Below are 21,714 nucleotides of genomic sequence, written 5' to 3'. Positions count from 1 at the left end.
TAGAATTGCATCTGAGGCATTCCCATGTTTACCCGAGTTTTAGTTTGCAGGCTTTCTGATGTCACCAGAATCAAATAATGGGAGTTCATGTGCTGGAGCTCAATTCATTGCATTTTTATCTTGATGAAATTTCAATGTGGGAGACATTTTTGATCCAGTTGCTGATTGGCTGCAAAAGAAAAGTCCTTCCTGAGAACAGTAGGTTTAACTGCTCACTTCAGATGCTCGCCTTGCAATGTCCAAGCTGAGCAGATTGAACTGCTTTTCACCTCTTGTGTTCTGCTCACTGACCAAAATCTTCACAGGGTCACAGAGGAAAACAATGATTTGCCCTTTCTATCAAAGCAGATGTTCCACTGAACTCCTGCTTGGAAGCAGAGGGGAGCTCAGGGGTCCACAGTAAAAAAGCATTAGGTTAAAAGCAGATTCAAGTTCCAGGCAGTCTGAGACTCCTGTAAATAACCATCCTTGGAGAGTAATGAAATTTAAGAGGATAATTAATTGACCATGTCTTTTTGATACCATTGAAATGTGCATTCACTACCAAGATACATTTCTCCTATTTAAACAGGCAGCTTTAGAAACACTACTTCATTTTATGGTGGCACACCACAAACTCTGTCCCAAAGACACCAGAGATAAGTTAGGGGCTCATAGGACCTGTGCCTTCCCTGAGCAAGCATGAAAATACCTCTTTGTATGTAGGGTGCTTTCAGTATGGATTAATACTGCACCTAAAATACAGCAGGGTTGTTTATGGCAATAACCTCACAAGCAGAGACCTTTTGACTGTATCAGCATAGGAAAACTCCTTTGTGACATTATTTCTACATAAGACTTGTGTCATGCTCTCAAGTGTCATTATCACAATCTAAAATTGCTCTACCTGTAAGAAGTGCAACTTCAGATATAAAACTTTGCACTGTTATCTACTGAATGACCAACTTTCTGAAATATAAATGCATGAATCAGTGTCTTTTGAATGTATATAAATTAAGAGTTTTCTTTCACTGATAAGCCAGCCCTATAAGCATTTAGGTATGTGTGTCTGTCTTATTGTGTAGTCCCATAAACTTCCATGGATCTCTGAGTTACAAAAGCTCACTCAGTACAAAATTCCTCACCTGATTACAGTCCTGATGTATTCTCCAAGCTGCACAGGTCAGGTTTGATGAAAAACTGAAAGAACCACCAAGTGTGTTTTCTTGTAATAAAAGCTCTAACAGTGCATACTGCTATGTCAGCATAGTTCAAAGGGGTAAATATGCAACATTGTGACATGTGTCACAAATTTTTTTTATTTTATTTTTATTGCAAGAATGTACAAAATGCTGAATGGGGCTGGTTTAGTTTTTATGGCATGGTCAGTGAATATTTTCTCCTTTGAAAATGTTAAAATTTTTGCAATATTTCAGTTATATTTTAACTAGCATGAAATACTTCTTATTCTAGTAAGTAATTTCATCTGTTTATGTGGCTAAGTTACAACAGAGTAATGACTCTGTCTATATATTGCTGCTCAATTTAATACTGCTATCAGCCTTGTTTGGAGGAATGGAGTGTAAGAGTAGTGTAAAACAAAACTGTGGCTGATTTTGTTACACAGTTTTTTCCTACCCATACCTTTGTCTTACATGGAAATCCTTGTTGAGAAGAATAAAAGAATCTATAAAGCTGAAGTCTTTTATTCTTTGGCCCTTTATTCTTGGAATGACAGTTGTAGGACTGTCTGTGACTGACTCTAAGTGTATTTGCCAAGTAGTTTCTTTCCTCAGATATTCTCAAATTCTAGAAGTTCTTGCATCAAGTATTGTAAGCGTAATTTTTTTTCACCTTTTTTCCATTAGTATTATTTAGAATGCCTGAGTTCAGATAATGTTCTGTCTTTGGTCTTCAGTATTTTTCCAAAGTATATTTTTCCCTGAATTACCTTTAGAAATGAAATTCCATGTGGATTCTTTGGTGCCGTCAGATGAAATGCTCAATTCTCAGTATAAACTTCACTGGAGAAATATAAATTTAGGGGATATACAGAGAAATACAATATTTCTAAACCATACAGGAGATACTTTTCTCCCAAATTGCAAAAATGTCTGTGATATAGTAGGCTTTGTTAGTGCATGATGTTATGGTTACTAAAAATGGTGCTAAACCTTTCTGAATGGGCTCAGAAAACAATTAGACACATCCACAGAAGTAAAATCTGTTGGGGAACTAAACAAAAAGACAGCATTTCTAACTTGGGCAACCACTCAGCTGCACATGGCTGAAATCAGAGGGAATGTTCTGGAAAATTTGCTTTCTCCTTTAGTGCTCCAGCCCACTTGCGCTTGGGCACTTGGCTGAGGACTGGAGATCAGGCTGGATGTGGGCTTTGCTCCAAGGGAGTTACAGCAAGTCCTCTTGATTTCTTTAATGTTTAGAAATGCAGCATTAAAGACTAAGCCAGGACCTGGTCTCAGGATGTGAGTAGTCTCTTGTATTCTTTAACAGCCAGACCAAAGCATACATGGAATCATTTAGATTGGAAAAGCCCTCCAAGATCATCAAGTCCAACTGTTAACCTGGTGCTGCCAAGTCCAGCACTAAACCATGTCCCCAAGTGCCACATGCTGCACTTGATCAGGTAATGTCTGGCAGCAGTTACTTTAATCATGTTTGAGTGCATTTCTAAAACATATGTAAGCTGTTATGAGGAACAGCAAAGTGTACTGCCAGGTAGAGGAAGCTCCACTGAAAAAGAATAAAGGCTGATTTGAGTTAGATCAAGGTTCTTGTGATTCTTGTGGAGAAGAGCTAGGCTATCTCTTTAAATTAGTACTCAGGGTGTGGCCATTGTTATAAATAACAGCTGAGTTGAAATTCAGGTTTCCCTGAAAATTGAGCTCTCATATCTTTTACAGATCAATAATAAACAAGAACTTAAAATCTAAAAAAATAAAAAAGGAAGTTAAATAACATTGGATCTCTTACAAAAAAAATAATGGATGGTATTAAAGTGTAGGAAAAAACTGAGGAGACATGTAAGTCAGATCAGAAGGCTCTAAGTGGAAGTGGCTTTTGTGGCCTGAATTTGTGTTTTATGTAAACAGCAGTCTGTCATCTGCCTCACAGAAATGCAAAACTTATAATAACTTGGCAAAGTTAACAGTTTTTCCTTTAAGAGGCCTAGTTTTGATACAGCACAGACACTCAAGACTGAAAGGATTGGGGTTTTTATCACATCCTAAGAGAGCGATTGCCCTGCTGGGAGTTAAGGTTTCATCAAGGCTTGTTCAAAGCAGTAAAGTTTCTTGAACTGATTTTCACTGCATCAGATTTCCACGACTTTGAACCAAGGCTGAGAACTGTTTTATTGGAATGCATAAGAGGGAAAGTGTTGTTAAATGATTCTACCTTCAATCTTGCAACTGCAGATTCCAGGGGGATTGGGTGGAATACACAGAGAGAAGAATGCAGGAAACTCTTAACAGCCTTGGTTGATTGGGGTTGATTGGGTTAAAACCTTATGGAATCATGTAAAATTAATCTCAAGTCAATAAAATGCTGATGGGAAAGATGATTAGTTTGAAGTACAATAAGCAGACTCTTTGTCATTTGGTTGAATCTGTAGCAAATATGTATTTTTCTCAGTGGAATTATATCAGCATTCATTTTTCTTTGATTTCTGGATATTGTTTTAAATTTTCTTTTGAGGAGTGGCTTCACAATTTTTTAAGAAATCCCTGCCTTGTTCCTGTTGGAATTTGCATGTTCAGAAATTGGCCTTGTATCAGCACATCACCTGTTAGTTGTTAAGAGTTTAATTTTCAAAGATATGATTTCATCTCCCTGAAGACAAGGTGGACAAAGAGATTCGGTGCAACAGCAATGATTTAGCTTATGATGTAAATCAAAAAAAAGAAAAAAGAGAAAAAAAACATGTTGGGGATGAAGTCAGACCAATTAAATTTACTGTTTACATTGAGAAAGATTACAGCATGGAATGCATGATAAACTAAAGGCTTTGCTATTTAGGCTTGAGAGGAGTTTTAGTCAATAATGACCAGTAATATTTTGTTTGAAAACTAGTGATAAATGAACTAGAGCACTCTCCAGGAGTGGGAGGAGAATGTATTTGCTTTTGTAGCTTCCAGGTCTGCAGTTTCTACTGTGCCTCTGTTCTGGCCTAATAGTAATTAGTTTCATTTTAACCATGTGTTGTGTTCTATTCCAGAATAGAGAATAGAATTTGCAAGTGTTGTGAAATACCAATGTAACAATACTCAGGGCAGAGAGCAGCCCCCTGTGAAACAGGGAAATGCAAGTAGTGAAATTGGGAAGTTAGTAGGGCATCCAAGAGATGACCAGGGTCTCTGAAAGCAAAGGATGAAGAAAACTGAAATCTGAGTCCTGAATCCTGAAAACTTCATCCAGGATGAGGTTTCTGTGGAGACTTCTGACACTTTTTGGTTGTGTTTGAGTAGGAAATGTCTTGAGAACAGCTTTTCCTGTGGTCTTATCTCAAGCTTAAATATGAAGATACACAACCGGTTTGCTTTTCTCCTTTAAAAATATTTAACTGAACTTAAAAACCTCAGCTGAAGAAACACAGTTTTGTCCAAGTGCTGAGAACAAGCTTAGACCAGTTTTCACTACCCATATCCCAGTTCTAACTATTACCAAGAAGTTTTTCAAGTGATCTAAATAAAAACTGCCTTGGTGATAAATTTTAAAGAAAATTTCATAACTTTTAGGGTTTCCCACTCAACACTTCTACTTTAATAATGACTGAAAAGAAGAAAAATATTAATCATAACTATGTCTTTGAAATCAAATTGATGTGCTCACAGTATAGTCAGATTTCTGAGGCAGCTTTTTTTGCTATCAAACAGCTGTCCATACATGAATGTATCACATGCTGGCATTGCATTCCTAATTAATTTTCTTCTCCTAATTACACAGCTCTCATACCTTTTTCTGTTTTTTTTTTTTAATATCCATACTTAAAGCAGTAAATGTTGGTTTGCGTTTTTGTTTGAAATTATTCAAAAGCACAGTAAAAGTCATTTGTGCAGATGGAGTTTCTCTTCATATTAAGCTGATTTCAGTATGTAGTAGTTGAAGGATATCTTCCAAACCCTATATTGAAAAACTTGGGATTTTTCTTCATTTTTTAAAAACTAGAGCTCTTCATGTTCTGTAGTTCAGTAAAGTGAGTCTTGCAGTTGCCTGCTGCCTGAGTGGTAGTGATGTAATTGTTCTCTAGGGGGGCAAATGCCTTGAGTAAATATATGAAACGAATGGAATAGACATTATGCAACTTCCATCCTTTTTGTGAGGCCTCATTTTTGTAAAACAGTTTTGTTTTGGTCTTCTGGCTGGATAAATACAAGCTGAGTGAAACCTGATGTCATGGAAGCTCTTAACACTTTCATTTACCTCAACAATTCTAAGCAAAGCTTTCTCTCTTGACCCTGCTTGGTTGCTGGAGTTGATTTTTAAATATCTGTTTTCTCCTACTGTGGGAAGATGGCTTTTAATGAAACAGAACTCCTCAATGACTCAGACCTTTGAACCTGGTAGAATGACACTTCCAAAGTGATGGGTTGACCTAAGAGTTCAAGTCCAGCATCAGTTTTAAATACTTTTTCCCACCTACTCATTTTTCCAGGTAAATCCGCAGTTACTCTTCTGAAAATTGGAGAGATATAGATTTTCCTCTAATTTAAAATTGATTTTAAAAATGGGCAATACACCATTTTAATCTCCAGAATTAAACCAGCATTAAACAGATGTGAAAGTAGTGCTGTCTGCAAGAAAAATCCAGGCAAGTAGTCTGAATCCTGTCTGCATCCAGAAAGTCTTCATTTCCAGCTTTTCTAAGCGCTCTGATCTGTTGGATTTGGATTAGGTTTGTCTCTTGTCAGTTCTAAATCAAAAAGCTGTTGCCTATGTTGGCTTCAGTTTGAATACCTCCTAATCCTGTTTGTAGATGGGAGAGTCCCCCTCTGACCAGACTTGTGTACATAGCTGAGTTTGGCAGTTCTCAGTGCTGTGGGTCCCTCTGCATGTACAAGCAATACTTGATTGTTGTTGGAGCGCTGAGGAGAAGGCCAGAAGAGAAATTCCACCCTCCATGGCCTCCTCCTCTCTCCCTCTCCCCAGGCTCCTCTTTTGTGGTCCTCAACACCAGTGCAAAGCATCCTCTTCCTGAAGAGGAAGTGGGGTACCTCAACTTCCCTAAAGGACCATTAGAAAACTGTAATTTCAAAACGAGTTTCCTGTCCAAGGAAGAGGGCTTAGCACTTACAAGAACAGTTCTCCACTGTACGAGGCAGACATTTTAGTTTTATGAGGAACAAATAAAACATTCCTGTGTGCTTTACAGGCATAACACTTTCTTAGAGTCTTTAGTTCCAGAATGCCCTGTCTGCATAGCTGTGCTGATCAGTCACAGAGAGTAACACGGCCTGACTGTTCTGCAGGGCTGGAAAGCAGCAGAGGTGGGGGAGCAGAGACAAACCAAAAAACAGCAAAGCCTTCCCTTGCTTTTCAGCTGGGATTAGGTCTGAGGTACAGTTGCATTCCTGGTGTGAAGAGGTGGAGGTGGTGGTGTTACTCAGTGACAGAGCCTTGCTGAGGTCAGTGGGGATGCCTGGGGTGCACCCAGGGTTTCACTGTGTCCACTGTGAGGTGATGCAGGGCTTTGCCACCACAGGCTGCAGGCAGCAAAACCTCACATGTCTGAGCTGGGCTTGCCAGAAGTATGTGAAAGGGATTATGCCAACCTAATTCACTTCTTTGGAGGTGTGGAAAGCATGGGCAGGTTGACCTTACCCTGCTAATCCGGCTTTAAAAATAAATTAAAGCATTTGTTGTCAGCATGAAATCTTGAGTTACTTTAGGATTTAGATTTAATATTCTGCCTCATGCTATAATAAAGTTAATTGTGTGCTTTGAAGAACACAAAAATGGTGAAAACATACCAAAATCCTCAATGAAGTTGAACTGTAGAATATCCAGAAGCAGCTGAAAGTTTTCCAGTAAGCATCATAGCTTACTTGTTATGGGACTTAGGATGAAAAATAATTGGTGAATCATGTTAAATTCAGTCAAATGAGAGGCCATAGTCTAAGCTGTATATTATTACTGAAGATTTACTGTATCCTATGGTAAAGGCATGTGGTCACATGAACTTTGATTTTAGTCTTTTTTGTTTCCAGGTTAATGCCTTAATTCGGCTCTCTTTGCCTCTAAATCAAGCTTACAGGAGAGCTCTCATGGTGTAGTCAGTTCTTAAATGTAAAATCAAGCTCATCTATTACTCTAATGTTACATTTTAATATTAGTGTGTAATAGATGTTAAAAAAAGACATTTCCCTTTTTTTTTTCCTCTTTTTCTCCACACGTTACCAGATATGCAAAAGGAAATCTACCAAGTGCAACAGTGAGATGCAGATTGTAGAGAGGGAGATGAAAGGTTAGGTGTAATGGAGACAGCAGTAGCACATAATTGCTGAGTCTGATAAACATGTTATGTCATTTTTTTTAATTGTTCCCTAGACTTTCTTGTAATTAATTGCATCCTTGCCCAAGGTTTGTTGAGCTGCAGATAAATCAGTTAGCGGGTAATGCTCTAGTCTTTCTCTTCAAAGATCCTTGCATGGTGAGCAAGTTCATCTTTCTGAATTCAATAAAAGCCATTAAATGCCTGGCTGTTAAACATTATTTTGTCAGCGCTGGAAATATCTTCTAAGGAATAATTTATGAGAAGCAAACAAACATGATTCATCAATTACTTTTTCTGGTTCAAAACTTCTTCTCAGATAGAGAAAAAATCTTTAAATGAGTGTAGCAGCAGAATTTGTATTTTTAGTGTCCTAACTTGGATGTGTGCTTACATGGTTCCCTAATGCTAAAAATGAGTCATTGAGAATAGTGTTTTTTCCAGTAATAAAAAAGTAGAAGTGATACAAGCCAGAACTCACATTTGACAGATTTGAGAAAAAGACCTGTAGAATTTGTGTTTATGCTCTATTCTGTCCTCTGATAGGAGAGGGGTCCTAAGAGATGAGCACACAGAAGCCTTGAGAAGAACACTGAAAAGTGAGGAATCTAGGGAAACTGCTTCAAAAGAATAAAGAAAATAATTCTAGTTTAAAGCACAGGACTTAAGTGTGCATTTGTTCTTCAGTGATTGGACATATAAAAACAAAATGATCATTTTAGAGTTAATCTATTGCAGGTATCTACAGCAGTTAGGAGTAACATGATGTAATTCCCATGCCTTTTTGCATGGATGCTGAATAACACATTGACTTTTCTTAATGACCACACTGTAATTAAAAGGAGTTTACTTTTTCCCCAGCGGAAATTCTGGAATTGGCTGGAAATGCTGCAAGGGACAACAAGAAGGGTCGAGTCACTCCTAGACACATCCTGTTGGCTGTAGCAAATGATGAAGAATTAAATCAGGTAAGAAAAACCTCTGCCATGTGAAGGCCAGGATTTCCTTTTCAGGCTTCTTAAATTGTCTTTTCATATAGCTGACTTGTAACTCAAGACCTCTGCTTATTGAGCAGCACACTAGGAAACACTCACTAGCATGCTGGCTGTGTAACTAACTACAGCACTAAGCTTAATTATGTATTTCAGCACTCCTAAAATGTGTAAAAATGCAATGGAGATGTAAAATGGTGTTTGCTAACACTATTACAACCACTTCTGTTGGACTGGGGTGTTGTCATAAATTCTTCAAGGATGCAGAGAAAATCCTGCAGATGCTGATTTTTTGTTTGTTTTTAGTTTCCCCCTTAGACAGCTGAGGACTCAGTGGGACCTATCCTGTTCTCACTGAAGTCTGTTATTGTGACCACAGAAGAGCTCTAAACTCTTGCAAGTCTGTGTCCTTTGCAGACTTAAAGATGCCTTTAACCTGGCCATAAAATATTTGGCATTATTATTACAGTGCTGTGGTGTCAGCCAGAGGCAGTGGCTGGGATTAATGTACCTTTGTGTGAGGTGCTGTAAAAACCCCTCTGAAAAGATACTTTTTCCAAATCTGTGTATCATGACGGAGCAGGAAAAAATAATATTCCCCCTACCACCCTCCTTCTGGTTCTGTCTGAAATTTGGTAATACTTTCCATTCATTATCCCTTTGTAAGCTTGGAGTCTCACTGAGTTGAGATTGGGGAGCAGTAAACACGAATCAGAAGGTGGGACTTTGATGTCACTGTCTGTATCCTCCTGAATTGTGAATTAGTCCCAGTTAGATGTATAAAAATGAGTTAAAGTGGTTTTAAATACAGAATATGATGTATTTCACTTCTGCTTTTAAAGGCTGGAATAAACTGCACACTTTTGAATATTGACCTTCAACTGCATATTTTTTGAAGAAAGACAGGTATAGAGATTTGTATAAATGTTGACCTCCATTTTGAAGTTTCTTTTTCTAAGGAAAAAAAATCTTTTTCATGATACAGTTGCAGGAAAATGCAGCACTTGGGACATCTACTGGGTTCTTCACAGTGTGGCACTGATGTAGTCTCACACCCTGGACTTTGGGGTCCCATTTTTCTCTGACAGACTGCCCTGCTGGGCCCTCAGGTGTGTGCCTGGGAATGTCTTTTCTTTCCTCATTGGGTAATAGCCTTCATGGCATGGATTCAGAGAAACAGATCTCAGATGAGCCCTAGGGATGCTGAAAGTGACAAGCATGTGTGCAAGAAGAACATATGCTCCATTTATAGTTAAAATCAAGTATGTGGTCAGCTCCATTTCATGAATTTCTCATCTCTTCCTCAAGGATAATGGTGGAGAAATTGATGGCAGTATACAAAATTTACAGTAAATCCTATTTTCTATTTATCAGTGAGTAAATACTGGAATTTGTCATGTACATTTTTTTTATTTATTTTTGATTAGCTATTGAAAGGGGTCACCATAGCCAGTGGTGGAGTGTTACCCAATATTCACCCAGAGCTGTTGGCAAAGAAGCGGGGATCAAAAGGAAAACTGGAAGCCATCATCACTCCACCCCCAGCAAAGAAGGCAAAGTCTCCATCACAGAAAAAAACTGTATCAAAGAAAACAGGTGGCAAGAAAGGACCAAGGAAATCCAAGGTAATGTGTTTATTTTAAACCCAAAGCTTGTCAGCAGTAGCTGCAGGGAGCTTCACCCTGGGTCATCTCTCCATTGCATGTGTTGTTACCAATGGTGATTTCAGTCACAGTGTGAGCAGGGGAGGATGAGCTCTGCCCTCACCCTGGTGCACCTGGAGCCTGAACACCCTCAGGAATGGCCCAGGTGTGCAGAACAGACATAAATACTCTGTTCTTTGTAAGAAACATTCTGAGGTGGGCAGAGGGTGTTCCAGGAGACAAGAGGAAAGCGTCTGGGAGCTGTGCTGGTCATGCCTTACAGGTTTCAGTTTGTAGGAGTAGGAGATCTTTCTAATGTGTACATGTGTAGCCAAGGATGTTTTTTCTTTTGCAAAGCAACTACAGTTAAGCAATAAATTTGGCAAGTAGGAAGAAAAGTACAGGAATTTCACATGAAATGGACAAGGAATGTGAAAGTTCCCTCTAGGTCAAGCAAAGCTTCTTTATTTATCCTGTTACCGTTTACTTGGTCTCTCTTCCGATTATTTTACTCTTTTGGTTTTTTTGAGCTGTTGAATTTAGTTTTCTCCCTCAGAACACCTATTAGTGGACATTTCAAATGCAGTGCTTCCAATAACCATGCACTAATAATTCCCCTAAATCTGGAATTTTTTTGCCCTGCTTGATTACAAAAGCAGGAAGTCTGTTGTGGGGTTCTGTTTTTCTTCCACACAATAAACTGTATTGTCTGCTTACTATATTGGTATTTGGCTAACAGTAAACTCCTAGGGAATTGAAATAAGACCCATGAAAATCTAATTTTCAAAACACTTGTGTAAAGTAAAGCATGGTTACAGCTTCTAAAAGCACAATGTATCCTTGCATCAAAGTCTTTTTTAGTTGTTCAGCCTCAGACTTAGTTTATATACTTTGGAAAGGGACACTAGGAGAACAGTGGCTTGTTCAGTGTTCCAGGTGTCCTTTTTCTGCTTCAACATAGATATTGCTGAGGCACCAAATATTTATATGAAATTGTAAGCAATAATTTTATTGAAAATGCAATTGGTACCAATTGAGTTTATAACCACAGCCTTTGTGAATTTATTTCCTTTTCAAAATGTTTGAATCCTTCTTTTTGTTCAGGTAAGCCAATTAATTCCTGAAACCTGTTATTTCACTGCAGTAATAAAGTGGAAAAAAGAAATGGTGGTTGAGGGGAACTCCTCTCTCCTCCAGCAGTTTCACTGGGAATGAAAGTAGGTGATGATGGAAAAATGTTCAGCCCATTTCCTACAAGCAGGCAGATAGAAACTAGCTGTATTCTCTTGACACTGCTTCTAAGGACAGCCACATTACAAAGGAGAATTTCTAAAAATAAGTCTGTGAAATCTGGGAGCACCTCCCTTCACAGATAAAATTTATTCTCTGACAAGTCAGTTTCTTGCTTACAATGAGTGTCTGCCCACATGTAGAGATCTGTAAGCTTTGTCCACACAAGCCATTAGAAAGCTGTTAAAAGTTTGGGCCTGTTTATATGTTTTCCTGCAACATTTAAGACAACTGTCATCTCAAGTGTGTGCTGTTGTGGGCAAGAGGAGACGCCTGGAGATCTGCAGACGTTGAGGTCGTTTTTCCTATTGATCCCTTCAGCTCTTATCAGGCACTTTGGTTGGACTACAGGATAAAATCCAACACCACTGTTTGTACAGGCATTTTATTGCCTGCTAAGCATTTAGTGCATGTCATATATCTTAGTGTCAATTAACTGTTTTTCTCAGAGCCTTGAGTTAACTAATTAACTATATTTCTGGAAGAAGAAGCAGGGAGAAGTGAGCAAATCAGCCAGTGCTGACAGTACAACAGAGGGAACTCCTGCAGATGGTTTCACAGTCCTGTCCACCAAAAGCCTGTTTCTTGGCCAGAAGGTATGATCCTGCATTTTTATAAATTAATACCTATTTTTCTGTGCTGCTTAGGGAACAGCCCCCTCCTCCTCCCCCCTTTTCCACAAAACATCTAGGTACAATGGACATTTCCCCACTGAGCAATCAAGGAGATGTGTGATATCAGTTTTTCTCATCAAAGAAATTCTCTGAAACAACTTCTAGAGCATTTTAAACAGTACATAAATAAGTCTTCATGTGGCTGCATAATTAAATACTTAATTAGAAGGAAAGCCTGTGTGCTTGTAATCTATCTCTTTCATAAACAACGTAATTGTTACAGATAAGGATCTGCCAAAGAGATTATTCTAAGCATAAAATGTATTTTTTCCAACAGTCAACCCACTTCATTGCTGATGTAAATGATTTACAGGTTTTTATCAAAACCTATTTTAGACATTTGTTCATAATAATGTTCTTATGCTGTGTTCTGCTTTGTGATTTACAGAAGTTAATGTCGTGTAATAATGAATGATGCTTTCATGAAAAGCTAGAGATCAACAATTCTTTTTTTCCCTGTGAATATGATTTGGGATGTGGGTTGGTTTAATACAAATACATATCTGCTTAAAGAGGATCCATTTAAAGAGATGAGTCATTAAATTAATTTGGTCTTTTATCCTGATACCTGCCTTTAATATGTGATGCAAAATTTCTTAAGTAAAACTGCATCTTTCTGCTGTCATTCAATAATCCAATCATTGTGTTGTAAGCCATAAAAGATGAGCCATTGTCCATTGTGGAATGTAACTCCTCTGACTCATTTTTATTTCATAATGAGGTTGTTCTCCATTTATCCTCCTGTTTGTTTGCCAAGTAACATGCATGAGAGTAACATTTTTTTCAATACCTCTGATTTTCCACATTTAATTTTACAGCTACAGCTAGGTGGCTGGTTTGGTAGGGTTGGTTTTTATTTTACTCCTATTAAGGGGGTGGTTTTTCAAAGACATTTTGATGACTAAATTAGAACCCAAAATTTATAGTCTGCATTACTGTTTCAAGAAAGCATGTAATGTCAGACCTCTGGAGCTGATTTTGAGCTCATTTTAGTTACCAAACCTGTAATAAGACCTAGTGTTGTGTTCCAGCAAGATTGACCCAGCAAATCAGTGGGGCTTTGCTGTTGGGCTCAGTGGAAGAAAATCATGAACTCCAGGACTGCCTTAAGCTGTGGTGGGCAAAGCCAGTGTCTGTTGTACAGCTTCCCAGTGAGTCCCAATACTGGGGAATGGACTTTCTGCCTTTCTCATTCACTTGAGTCCAGCCTCCTGAGAAAATTGCTGGTGTGACACTTCCATCCCTGCACTGGGTCCTTGTCAGTTAGCCCTGCACATGAGAGGGACCAGGTGTCAGCATTTTGTTGTAACACATAATGAAAAGAGAAATTAAAAGAAAATGCAAACCTGTTTGTCTCCTGTGAGGGAACACTCCAAATCAAACAGATAATGTTCTGAGGGTTAGAGAAGGCATTTGAAGAATTGCTGCTGAGATAAATCAATCAGGATCTTTCAAACCTTCTGTGTCATTCTTGAACACCTTTCCAGTACATCTCTTTGGTTTGCAAAACCATTATCTGCCAGATCAGAAAATCCTTTGCTAAGTGCAGAGAAGGAAGAAAACAATCTTGGTTTTGATATCACACCATTCATAAGTGTTTAATGGAAAAAATGTTGTTCTTAGCTCCATGTTTATGGAAGGTAAGGAACTTATTTGCAAGAGCAGCTCTTCATCCTTCTAATAACCCTAAATTTAATTTGATGCAAAAACCACAATGAGAGTGTTGCAAATCTGGGTATTGTTCAGTTTTTAAAATTACAGTTATTGCATTAAATGTTTAGGTAACTGCTGACATTCAGCTGGAAATTCTTAGAGGTCATGAAATGGCAAAGAATCCTTCAGTTATACCTGTAAAAGTTTATTAGTGCCACATTAATTATTAAAATCTAGTTAATAAATATGTAAATGATTGCACATCCACAAGTGACATCCCAGTGGAAATGTGGCATTGTGCACATTGAGTAGTTTGTTTTTCCTGAGAGTATTACAAAGTAGAGGCAGAGTTGTAGGAACTCAAACCTAAGCTTTAAGGTTTGGACTTTCCAAAAGACCTCAGCTTTTGGTCTGCACTAGGCATCTTCAGTTTTCAGTATGAGACTCATACCAGAAAAAGCTTCAAGGCTTTTAAGGTAGTTTTGTCTGCAATTAGAAATGCCAGGCTTAGCTTAGAAAATATTCGTGGATGTGCTAAGTGCCATCTGCATTTTATCTAATTAATATTTAATTGAAATGTTATCTCAAGTTATGTCCATTCTTTGTTGCATATGTATATGCAAGTTGTGTCTATTTATTTTTTTCAAAGTGGCCCTTTAGGGGATCACTTCTCCCTAATACAATCTTCATACTGTTGGGTAGTGAAATTGAGCAATTACTCATTGGTGGATTTAATTCCACAGGAAAAATTCTGATTAATTTTTTATTTGTTTTTGGCAATTGAATAGCTAACAGTGCATTGAGCAGTAAATGCAGAATTTAGTAAAATAATACTTAGCTGCCAACACATGCTATCAGTCATGGGCAGCTTTTTAAGCATTTTCTTGTTGTTGCTAAATTGAAACTTTAATTACCAGCTGGCTGTTATGTAAATCCCATATATGAGTAGGCTCAGGGATAGATTTAAGGTCCAAAACAAAAACAGTCTGCAGCTGATAGATCTGGGGTAAAAACTTGTAAAGCACAGAATTAGGAATCAAAAAAATCACTTACAGAATGAGCAAAATATGTTTAGGAACATACATTAATCTCCACAAAACAGTCGTGGTGTGTGCATGTGTTTTGCTGTTGTTTTTTTTTAATTTAAAAATTCATTAAGTTTTTTTAACATTTTGGTTTGATTTGATTTGACTGTTTTTTTAAACAGCAGTTGCTTGTAGTCAAACTCAAGACTCAAACTCCAGTATGAATAACTCACCACGTGTGAAGTATTAAAGGATTCCAAGCTATTTGGAAAGGAAGCTTTCTTAGATTTTATTACAAATTCCTGAACAGACACATACTTTAAACAGGGCTGAATTACACTCATTTTTAGTCAGTCACCCTAGTTTGAGGTAACATAGTTTACTCAAGCAACATATGCAAATTATATGAAATTGCAGGCTTTTAAAAAGAGAAAGAAGGTCAATTCATAGAATCAAATGAATGAAATGGAAATATTTTTTTCAGAAAATTTAAATATAGGGATGGTGGCCTCCTTAAATGTCCCATTCACTTGTATGGATTTCATGGACTGGCTCATATTCCCTGTTAATAAATTAACATACACAAAGAAATTATTTGAAGAGTTAACTTTAAGAATGTGGGCTACAACAAACAAGAGATAAAATTCTGATATGGATGATCTAAAGTGCCATGCCTGAAGATGAATATTATGCTTTGTAGGCTGAGGGCTTTGGATTAAAAGGCAAGCCTGGCCTAACTGCAGCTGGTTGCAGGAATTGCATAAATAAATGAGAGCTTTCTCCTTCATGGTTGCTCTCTGTATCACCCAAACAGCTACTGGAAAAATAACTTAAAATACATATTGTAAACTCAGGCATTGATTATGCTGTAGCTAATGTATTTCCCCAAATGAAAAAGTCCGGAAAATCTTTTGTACTTTTAAAGTATTTAAAGTTTGTCAGTAGTAAACTGGTTCCTGTGAAATCAGACTTCCAACAGAAGCTATGAAGCAGTGTCAAACCTGCTCAAACCCTGGTTAAAACTTCCCATACCTGCAGTTTTGACCTTTGCCAAGTTTAGCATTCCCATTAGGTTGCATCAAATTGTAGAGTTGGTTTTGTGTTGTGGGTAACATCCTATGAGGAGACCCCCAAACTCTCTTAAGAACACATAGTGCAGATGTGAGGTCAGTCTCTAGAGCTCTGTGCTGCCTTCTGCAGTTCCCTGTGTGCCTCAGGAGAGAGGAGCAATCTTCCTGTGACTTCCTCTGATTTAGAACAAGAAAGAAATTGAAAGACATGCTTGAAATATATGGGGATACTTAGAGGAGTAAATGAGCATTAATGGCTGGGTTTAAAAATCTCTGCTTTCATAAGGGACAAAAGGAAGTAAAGCAAACAAAATAAAAACTAGAAGCAATAAGCACGTAATACCATGTGCCTGCTTCTGGTACCTCACCAGACATTGCCAAAGGACTGCAGAACTGTAATGAGGACTGAAGTGCTGTAATACAGAACATGGTGACCACTGATAAGGAAAGAAAAAAAAACCACATCCCCTTGTTGGGATGGAGGAATTGCTGGAGACAAGTGTCTGCTTTCTCAGAGATAGGCTCGTGTTTGCTGGCTTAAAGAAGGAGCAGCAGCAGCTTTGATCCTGTTTCAGTGCAGAATAGTCCCAGCACATCCCTGTAATTGATGCTTAAGGGATGCTTAGGGCTTCATCTCTATACTTGGGGAAGAAACAAATACCCTCATTTGATGGCAAAATTAGAATCACAGAATAGTTTGGAAGGGACCTAAAAGCTCATCTCAATCCACCCCCCTGCCATGGGCAGGGACACCTTCCACCAGACCAGGTTGCTCCAAGCCCCATCCAACCTGGTCTTGAACACTTCCAGGGATGGGGCACCCACAGCTTCTCTGGGCAATCTGTGCCAGGGCCTCAGCACCCTCACAGGGAACAATTTCTTCCTAATATCTAATCTTAACCTCCCCTCCTTCAGTTTAAGGCCATTCCCTTTGTCCTGTCACTCAATGCCCTCATGAAAAGTCCCTATTCAGACTTCTTGTAAGCCCTCTTTAGATACTGGATAATAATAAGAATCCCAAATAGTGATCAGTGTAAAACCAAAATAGAGCTTACTAGTTGGTATATTCATATTCTCCCAGTATGAACAATGTTTGAGTCTTGTGTTTGAATGTGTTTGGGCTAATACCCCTTGATGACCTGCCTTTTATTTTGCATATTTGTTTGCAGTGATGCTATCTCCATCTGTGTTGCAAAGCTCACTTTTCTGCAGCTTCTCTGTGATTTCCCAGCTGTCCTGTTATTTCCCACCTCATGCTTTTCTTTTCAGCTGAACCTTATTCACAGTGAAATCAGTAATTTAGCCGGCTTCGAGGTGGAGGCCATTATCAATCCTACCAATGCTGACATTGACCTTAAAGATGACCTAGGTAAATGGGGCATGGGTTGACACAACTAATGGTCACATGGAAATTATGGAACCCAGAATTTACTCTCTAGGGCTTCATACCTTTAATCAGAGCAGAAATTCAAATCTTGCAGGTCCTGCTTTGTTGAAGAACTATATTCAAAACACTTTTTGACCAATTCTGAACACTTGCAGCTATTGCTAGTCTTCAAGCTGATTTCAGTTCAAAAATTTTAAATTCTTTTCCATAATTATCATATGTGACTGTTAGCTATTTTGGGGGGTTTCTTATTTGGATACTTTGAGGCCTAAAATACTTTTTTGTCAGGTTTTTCTCAAAATAAGCAGTTTCTCCATTCTACCTGCAATCTGAGGGGGTTTTATTTCAATACTTAGAGTAGGCTTAAAAATTTTGGAAAGGGCTTATTACTTTATTAGTTGTCCCCAAATCTTCCATACCTTGATTTGATGTTTAATTTAGTCAAGAATTTGTTTCCATTATGTTTCAATTCTTCCCTGTCACTTTTACATTCAGCTGGAAACAAATACTGATATTCTACCAAGAGTGAACTATCGTGGGTGGAGAATCACTTTTGAAGCTTTTCTCTTGTTTCAGATTGATAAGAAATCAAAAAATCCTTCTTTAATAGAAGTTTATTCTTCAACAAAACAAAAATTGCCTTTCATGCATTATGTCTGCATTCCCTTCTTATTTGAGTAGACCTGTTGCTGTCTTTTTTTGAAACTTTCTTAATGGAATACAACCCGTAATTCTAATACTGCTGCATTTCCTATGGGAATGTAGAGAAGTAACTTCACAAGAAAAAAGGTCTAAGAAGGCTAATTTTTATATCAGTCTTTCTTGGAAATACATATATTTCTGCAACTATCTTAGCCATTCCAGCACATAATTAAAAATATGCCTTACTTTTAAACTTTAACAAACAATTATTTGTATTCTTAAAGCAAATTCTGTACAACCCTGGCTGCAAATGCATAGTTTCCTACATGTGAAGGAAACTGGCAGTTTTAGAAACAAAATGATGAATGGCTTTACATATGAAAATCAATGGCTGTCAGCTTATTAGTGCTGACAAAATGGAGAAACTAATTATTTTGTCTTGATGATCCTGAATTTCTCTTTTTGAAACAGATTCCATATTTTAATGTCATGCTCTGTGGGGAACTGGTTGTTCTAGGTTTCTGCAAAGTGAAATGGGGCATTAGCTGATTTTAAAACTTTGGAAATGATCTCATGTGATTGCTCTGACCTGTCATTTTAACATTTATTTGATCATGTCATACTCAATATTCCTCCTCCTGCTCCCTACACCCCTTTCTCTACACACACCTGCACACACAACTCAGCATACTCCTTTGGCGCAAGGTTTGGAGATGTAAAGGTAGGAAAATATGGACGTTGGTACATGTGTAAATGTAGAGCCTGTGCTGGGTCTCTGTCCAACGTGGTTGATATACATCTGTTTACCTGTTGTAGTTGCAAGTTGTACAGGCTGACATTGCCACGATCGACAGTGATGCTGTCGTTCACCCGACAAACTCTGACTTCTACACCGGTGGTGAAGTAGGTAATGGCAAGTTCAGTGCTGCAGTTCGTATGTGTGTGCATGGTCAGCAGCCACCAGCTTGTTGTAGCTATGCAGATCTGCATTCATTTCTCACTTCCAGCAGTCCCCACTGATCCTAACAAGAAATGAACTTTTACAAACCTAGTGGGCATTTTTGGTTTTTGTTGCCAAATCAGCCTTTCAGAAGTAATCATGGAGTGCACCACCAAAATTGAAGTGCAGGAACAGTGCGTTAAATGCAGGCACGTGACCAAGGAAAATGAATTACGACATTGTTGGTCTGACAAGTGCCTGGTTTGAATGTGGTTTGAGTCTTGATCTTTAGATTTTAACCAGTTCCAGTGCACCCTCTCTATGCCAAGTTTCAGATGTTCATATCTGGATTCACAGGCTGGACCTAACCTATTTGTATTTTCCAAACTCTCAAGTTTATCCTTACGGACCGATGACCTTCCTAGCCCTGCTCCACGGTCCTCACACCCACAAGCCCGGGCTCGGGCCGCACACACATCGGTCACCTGAGCTACAAGGATGAGAGAAGGCATGACAGGAAACAGGACAGACCTCTTAATTCAGCCATCTTAACTGTCCCTTGAGTAACTCTTCTCCTAGCCCTTCTCTTAACCCTCTCATATACAGAATCTTGAAGGATTTTATAAAAGGATAGGAGTACTTTGATTGAACTGCCTTGGTAATTTGAGAAGGCAAATCAGAACTTGGGCCAAATGTAGAAGTTGCTGGCTGGCAGTGCTTAAGAACAAGTCAGCTGATCCCAGCCTCTGTTCTGCATCTCATCTTGACCTCACCATCGCTGTGAGAATGTGCTCCCCCCCATGCCTGAGGCCTTGTTTTCAGTACTGACTTGGAGGAACACATGTCCTGCACCACCTGTTTTTTCTGAAAGGGCTGTATTCTGAGTAACAAGCAGAGAAATATAGCTCTGGTTGACCTGCTGGGGCAGAAGCACTGTGACTTTGCTGGCTAAATAATATGCAGAGTGTCATAGTAGCCTGTACCTGAAGAATATGCTTCCAAAGTCTGTCAGACCCATTTAGCCAATGTGCCTGTCTCCTACCCCATGACAAAGAAATGCTTTGCTACTCTGCAAAGAAAATTATCTCTTGAAGTTGGACTGCTCATTCCTTAGTGTAGGTTCCTGTTGCCTCTGACTGCTGTAAGAAAGAATAGAAGTGCACAAATGCTTAGCTTCCAATGATTAACTTTTACCCATCTAAATTTTTTTGTTAATTTTTTGTTGGTTTTTTTCCCTAACAATTTAAGTGTATTGGGGGCTTATCCTGAGAATTTTAGAGCCTAAATTTCTGCTAACGCTGTTTTCAACACTGATACCAATGCCTGCTTGGAAAGCATGAGATAATGATCTTATTCTCATGGGAGTGACACATATTTATGCTTGTGAGCAAATAAGCTACTAACCTTGAAGCTGTGAAGCAAGACTTCCCTCAAGAAACTTGCTAGTGTAGTGGAAAATAGTTAAATACAGTCTGTCCTTTGCCAGATTAAGCTAATTTACAATATAGATGTCAAGTATGCTTTCAATATAAACCCTCACTATTAATCAGAAAAAGAGCATAATTGAGGAGTAAATGCAGAATATTTCACTCATTCATACCAAATATTACTTTTTCTCTTCTTTGTACCAGATCTGCAAGAAGAGAGCTCAGTGGAATAAACTGACATGGTTGTTCATTGCTTTTAATTATAAATTAATTCCCACTAGAAGGGGAAAAGCTGATCTTCTGGATTGAATTAAACCAAACTAGGCTAAATTCCATTAAATGTACAACAGCTTTGCAATGGCAAAGAAATGACCTACTTAATAGAAGTTTGCTGTTCCTAGGTTCTGCACAAGGCTTAATTATGTTTCCCCTTGAAACAAGAGAAATTAAGGATTATGAATGTTATGGTTTTAGGACTGATCAGAGTCCATGGACTCATGAGGAATATAACTGGCATATATATAAATATAAATAGGAATGATATGGAAATATATGCAACAAAAGCATAACTAGAATGGAAGGCTGTTCATTCCCTCCCCATCCCCTCTCAGTCAGAGTGATTTTATAAGACCCTGGAGTCAGCCACATCTGCTGGATGGGCTCAGCAAAGGGCACAGGCTGTTGTGCTTTACTCACTGCCTTTGAAGGGCAGAGTGCTTCCATGCACCTGAGTGCTGCTCTGGATCTCCTTTCCCAGCACTCTCCTAAGACACCTTGCTGCTACCAATAAAGCCATTACTGTCTTTTGTAAGAGATTTGTAAGGTGATCCTCCCACTCAGTTGCACTGGGATAGGCAACCTGAAGTTCAGGAAATCTTTAGGAGTTTGGCTGAAGTATTTATATTTAAAAGCTTAAATGAGCACCAACAGCAAATTACACTCTGACCTGCACAGTCTGACCTTGCAATCCAGTTTTTGGCAAACCCTGTTGTGAACTGGTTATGAAAAAGCCAAAGAAAAGGCATAGCTTTTTTAATTGTCCTCAGCTTTTGTACCCCAAAAGCAATAAACTCCCACAAACAAAATAGACTCAGGGTCACAGAGTCAGTTTTTGAATGGAAAACAAATGCATTGTTTTCAACTTTTCAGTTTGGAAGAAATTTAGCAAAACCAAACAAAAGCAACTTGCAGTCTTCTTGGTTCCTAGAGCTATATAACCTGATTTAGTAACTGGAATCTTGGAGGAGGGACTCTGCTTCCTAGAGCATATAGTATGTGCACTTCCATCAGAAATTGCATTTTTTTCTTTCTTCATCAGTGGAAGTAAGGGGTGTCACCAAATAAATGTCTAGATCTTTAGAGATCCTAGTTCTGAACTTTTGGAAATCAGTTTTCAAAGCAATATCTCAAATCAGAGCCTTTATGATATCACTGCTTTTTATTTATCTACCTTTATAATTAATATGCACAGTGCAAAATTAT

The 21,714-nt window shown here is 38.4% G+C and overlaps 1 protein-coding gene across 4 annotated transcripts in view; it reads left to right on the top strand.

Annotated features, from left to right (window-relative positions):
- Window positions 1-21,714, top strand: part of LOC118691937 (core histone macro-H2A.1) — a 42,991-nt gene that overhangs the window by 12,356 nt on the left and 8,921 nt on the right. The window contains exons 3-6 of one of the 4 annotated variants that reach the window (XM_036391460.1): window positions 8,351-8,457; window positions 9,909-10,106; window positions 11,903-12,010; window positions 18,682-18,772. In XM_036391460.1, coding sequence (XP_036247353.1) covers window positions 8,351-8,457; window positions 9,909-10,106; window positions 11,903-12,010; window positions 18,682-18,772 — 504 coding nt within the window. Of the gene's footprint in view, window positions 1-8,350; window positions 8,458-9,908; window positions 10,107-11,899; window positions 12,011-17,105; window positions 17,206-18,681; window positions 18,773-21,714 lie in introns of all 4 variants that reach the window. The other 3 variants (XM_036391457.1, XM_036391459.1, XM_036391456.1) reach the window with 3 other exon arrangements.

The sequence above is a fragment of the Molothrus ater genome, chromosome 15, assembly GCF_012460135.2.
Source record: "Molothrus ater isolate BHLD 08-10-18 breed brown headed cowbird chromosome 15, BPBGC_Mater_1.1, whole genome shotgun sequence".
NCBI lineage: Eukaryota > Metazoa > Chordata > Aves > Passeriformes > Icteridae > Molothrus > Molothrus ater.
The sequence above is the reverse complement of the archived record's forward strand: the minus strand, read 5'-3'. Positions and strand labels throughout refer to the sequence as shown.